Source organism: Egretta garzetta, unplaced genomic scaffold (genome assembly GCF_000687185.1).
Source record: "Egretta garzetta isolate BGI_Z169 unplaced genomic scaffold, ASM68718v1 scaffold243, whole genome shotgun sequence".
Taxonomy (NCBI): domain Eukaryota; kingdom Metazoa; phylum Chordata; class Aves; order Pelecaniformes; family Ardeidae; genus Egretta; species Egretta garzetta.
In genome coordinates, this window is record NW_009259041.1 from 813,351 (window position 1) to 818,314 (window position 4,964).

General features: G+C 61.4%; 1 protein-coding gene across 1 annotated transcript in view; it reads left to right on the forward strand.

Moving 5' to 3' along the window:
• The first annotated feature begins 441 nt into the window (after positions 1 to 441).
• Positions 442 to 4,964, forward strand: part of LOC104122803 (potassium voltage-gated channel subfamily KQT member 4) — an 18,810-nt gene continuing 14,287 nt past the window's right edge. Inside the window, exon 1 of the mRNA XM_009634979.1 lies at positions 442 to 579. Coding sequence (XP_009633274.1) covers positions 442 to 579 — 138 coding nt within the window. The remainder of the gene's footprint in view (positions 580 to 4,964) is intronic.

Genomic DNA, 4,964 nt, shown 5'->3' on the forward strand with positions numbered 1-4,964 from the left:
AGTGAGCCCCTTCCCGCTGGCACCCGCACGGGGCCTGGGCCACCGTCCCGCTCTGCCCCTCGCCCCCTGGCTGGATGTGCCTGGCACACGGGACCCCGGGGGAGTCTCCGAGCCCCGGGGGAGCCTCGGAGGCGGGAGTCCCCAAAGGGCGACAGGGCAGGGACCCTGGGGTACCTGTAGCACCCTCGGGACGTAGCAGTGGTCCTAGCCCAGCATCCCCAGAGCGGTGCCCGGGTGGGATGGAGGAAGGTGGGGAATGGGTGTTCTTGTCCCTGCGAACCACCCAAGAGCTGTGGCCGTACCCCAAGAGCTGTGCCCATTCCTGGGTCACGGCTGCTGTTGTCCCCAGCACTAAAACATCCCTCTCCAGAGGCGGAGCCCGGGATGCTCCCAGGAGCACATCTGCTCCCTGCCCTGGCTCAGTGCGGTTCCCCAGGCGGCATGGGGCTGCTCCGGCTTTACTCGCTGGACCTGGGCATCCGATGGTTTTTGCAAAGCAGAAGCTTCTCTGAGGTCTGCGAGCTCAGCTCGGGGCTGCGTAACAAATTCCGCCCCTTGGGGTTGTTTGCTCAGGGTGCTGTAATGGGGCCACAGAGCCGGGGTGCCCATAACGCGCCCGGAGGCAGCAGGGAGAGAGGGAGGATCGGTGCTGGAGGGGTTTTCTGGCTACCCCAACCCAGGACCCCCACTCTGCTCCGGCTTCGCTGCCAGGATGCTGCCGGGACACCACTGCTCCCTGCCTAGCTGTAGCCAAGAGGAAGGAGGTGGCTTCCTCCTCTTCCTCATGTGTGCTTGGTGTGTGCCAGGCGTGTGCGCTGTGCCCCAGGGCCTGGCTGGCACAGACACTAAGAGCATGAGCCCAAAAACTGCCTCTTCCTCCACTTTTGGGAGTAGTAACACGGTGCTGAGTCGTTAGCGGGGTGTGCGAGCTGGAGCTCGTTAAGAAGCAGGAAAGTGGGTCTTGCCGAAGTTAGCACATTGAGATGGCAGGATGAATTTGTCACTCGATAAGAGGGCACCTGAGCATCCCTGGGGAGCTGGGAGAGGAGCCCGGGGCCCATTTGTAATGCCTGCCGACACCTCTGCAGTGTGCTTCAGCAGCGATATTGCAATATTGCAAATACTGCCCTCGAAAGAGCTTTTCCTGCAAGGAATTAACGGCGGCAGCCAACCCCCCCCTTGCTAGGGGAGGGGGATCCGACTTTTTTGTGTAGGTGCTCGCTGGGCTCTGGGCGAGGTGCCCTGCTCATCACACGGCTGAGACGAGCGTGCCCGTGTGCCTTCCACCAGTTCTTCCTCCTGACCTGTGTGTTTTGCCCCAGAACCAACCTCACCGGGCCAAGCAGCTCCCCCCAGCAGAGCCCACCAAGCCCCGCGTCCCTCCGCTGCCACCCCAGCCGTGCCTGGCCCCCAGCTCTTGGCAGATGGGCTTTGCCCCGCGTGGGCAGGGTGTGCAGCACTCGATAGCAGGAGCAAAACGTCCTAAGCATTTAGTGGGATGGGGAGGGTTTGTGCCCATTTGCTTAGTTAATTTTACAGCTGAGCTACGCCGCAGCGTGGTCAGTCCTGCCGGGGGCTCCCCCCAAAGCCTGCAGGAAGGTGCTGCAGTGGGTGCAAGGTGTGGATGTCTGTTCCATGAAGCCTTTCCTGTAAATGTTGCTCCTTTCTGGCTTCTTCAAAGTTTTTTCTTCTCTTGCGCAGCAGACGGGTGTTGCTAAGCTGTTGCGGTGCTGGGTATTGAAGTTCTCAGGAAAGATTCATGTGCCTGAATAGCCGAGGACTGGTTTTTAAATAAGAGGAGGAAAGTGTTACCCCCACTTTGGGGGAGTCTAAGGCACGGGGGAGATGGAGCCCATGACCCAAGGTCAGCCAAGGTCGGGGGCAGCACTGGTCACAGGACCTGTCCTCTGAGTCACGGCTGCGCGCTGCCTCCCCCCGGGCAGCCTGGCTCCCAGACAGGGCTGAAAACTGCTAAAATGGAAATACCCGCTGAGAAGCGAAGCGCTTCCCTCCCTGAGCAGTTTAGTGCCTGGGAGCACGTCGCAGGGCTGAGCTGATACCTTACTGGACAAGTTCAGTCTCTTTCCGTCGGCAAATTGATCCCAAATTGCTTCCCATCCCCAGCGCCCGCTCTGGCCCGGGCTGGTGCTGCTCCACCTTAGCGTCATAGAATGGTTTGGGTTGGAAGGGACCCCTAAAGGTCATCTAGTCCAACCCCCCTGCAATGGGCAGGGACATCTTCAACTTGATCAGGTTGCTCAGAGCCCTGTCCAACCTGACCTGGAATGTTTCCAGGGATGGGGCATCTACTTGCTGGGGGTCTCCCTGGGTTCCTGTGCTCCAGCGTTCGCAGGAAGGGGGTGGTGTGGAAGTGGGTGCCCGTGCGGGCGTGGAGCCGGGGCTGAGGTGTGTGGTGTTGGCCGACTGACCCCAACCCCTCTAACCATGGCAGGACCGTGGAGGCACGTGCTTGGGCTCGCTGGGCTTGCAAAGCTCTGCCTTGCCCTCTCGAAATGAGGGTTTGCAGCCCTGGAGCTTACAGAGCCAATCTTGGAGTGTGACCAGAGCGTTAACCTAAAGGCTTTACAGCCAGAAGGCAAATAAGAACTTCCTTTTCCAATCTCCACCTCTTAAGCAAACGGGAAGGCTGTTCTCATACCCAGCTCGTCCCTCTGGTTGTGTGTGGCTGTCGGTGGCTGCCCCGTGCCCCGGCAGAGCTGCTGCGGGCTTCTGCCCTTGCCACAGGCACCGGGGCCAGCCCAGCCCAACTCCAGGGCTGCCCCCCAAAGGGGTCTCCTGCAGCCTGGAGCTGTGCTGGGGAGGTTTCCAGTTCAATCTGTTCCCTCCCCCAGCCCCTGCACATGGCCAGTGGCTCTCAGGTGCTGCTGCCCTGATGGAAACCAGGGTCTGGGAGCTCATATCGGTGGTTATGAAACTGCTGGGTGCACCAGAAGCTCAGCTCAGCACTTTTCCATTTCCTAGTGGAGTGCTTTATTAAAGAACAGTTTGACCTGGAGCAAATTAGGGAAGACTGAGCTGGCAGCACCAGTAAGAACCCGCAACCCCCTGCCTGAAACACCATCCCCCATGCCGGGCCAGCCGGACGCCTCCCCTGCCCGCTGCTCTTGGCAGCATCTCACCTGATGCTGTTGAGTTGCTGGGGGTTTATTTACCTTGCGCAAGCATCGCCCCGTGCCTGGGGCAAGGAGGAGATGGGAGCGCAGAGGGTGCCCATCCCTTCCCATTTGGTGCTGCTGGGTCCCCGTGTACGTTGGGGGGGCAGAGGGGTGGCAGCTCCCGGCAGAGCCTCGGGACAATCCCCGCACTCTCGTGCCCGATGCTCTCCCTGGCTCGGGGCTGGCCAGGCGCCTCGGGGCCGTGGGAAATCCCCGCTGGCTCGGGGCAGCGGGAAGTGGGGGTGTGATGGGCGCAGGGCAGCGGCTGGCAGGTCCCCCCCATGCACCGGCCAGCTCCTGGCCAGGGACCAGGCTGCTGACAGCTGGTCTCTCCCGGAGCTTCTGGGTGCCCCGATCCTGTTACAGAGGAGGGCTGTGGTGGGCAGGATGGGGCTGCCACCTCCGCTGCATCCCGGCCCTGCCGCAGGGTGGGCGGCTCTGCCGTGCTCCCCCGTCTCGCTGCATCCCTCCATCACCACTTTGGTAAGCGGGGAAAGCCTTTTCCCCGCCGTGCTGGGGATTGCTGCCGTGGTCGGTGCCTGCAGCAAGCACCAGCCCAAGCTCTTGCCAACCCACCCAGGGCCATTTGATGGGCTGGAGCCCCAGAGGGTTTGCAGGGAAATCGCTTCATCCCCTGCTCGGTGCTGGCTCTCCGCTGCCTGCTTGCTAAAAACCTCTTGTATTAAGCTCTAGGGTTTTAACTTGCTGTCGCTGGCCTCTTCCGCAGGGGCTGGTGTGGTGCTTTCCTATCCAGGTCCTGTGCTTGCATGGCCAAAGTATAAGGGGCTGGGGAGGCTGTGCCCTTCGAGCAGGGGGCTCTGCCCCCGGGCCGGCCCCGCTCACCTTGCCCGGGCTTGAAACAAGAGCCACGTTTGGGGGAAATGCCAGTGGGAAGAGAAGCAGGCACAGCAGTTTCCCCAGCCTGATGCAGCGGCACCAGGGCATAAAATTAAGCAACTTCGGCGCAACATGAAACTCTGCATTGATTTTTCTTCTTTTTTTTTTTTTTTTCCCCTCCTTTTTTTCTTTCCCCTCTTGCTGCTCCCGTTGGACCCAGAGCAGGAGGTGCCAGTTTGGGTGCCCCAAGGCTGGCTGGCCCTGATGGCAAGGACGGAGGGAAGCCCTGCTGCCGGGGGGCGCAGGGGTGATGCTCTGGAGAGGTTTTGGTTATTAACCTCTTAGAGCAGCCACCCCTGGGGTGAGGGTTGGAGCAGGGCTGAGCAAGCACCCAGACCTGTCCTCTCTGCCTGTGGGCACTGCTGCCCCCCTGGGCAACGCATTTGGGGTCTCAGCCTGCCTCGCCTTCTCAGGGCTACTTGTGTCCCTGTGCCCCAAAAGGTCCCCATCCCCTGGGGGTGGCTACCAGGTGCTGGGGGTGGCCCTGATCCCCACCCTGGGGTGCAAAGCCTGTCAGGCACAGGAGGTGCATCTGAAAACACGCTGGTTTTCTTTCCCCCTGCTTAAGCCGGCTCCTTGCCAGATGATTCAAGAGCAAAAGTATCTCGGCTGCTCCGTGTGAGTGTCTTGGCACCGTCGGCGGGAGCCTTGTGACCGTGCTGCCCGTGGGGACTGCGGGGCCGGGGTGCTGGGGGGCGGTGGGTGTGCCGGGAGCTGCTACTGTGGGTGCGGCTGGGTCCCTGCCGTGGGTGCAGGGAGGAGGCACGCAGCCCGCAATGGGCTCCTCATCCCAGCCCTGCTTGCAGCCTGTGCCAGGATCGGTCTCTTCTCCCTGGTAATGGGCAATAGGATGAGGGGGAATGGTTTGAAGTTGCGCCAGGGTGGGTTTAG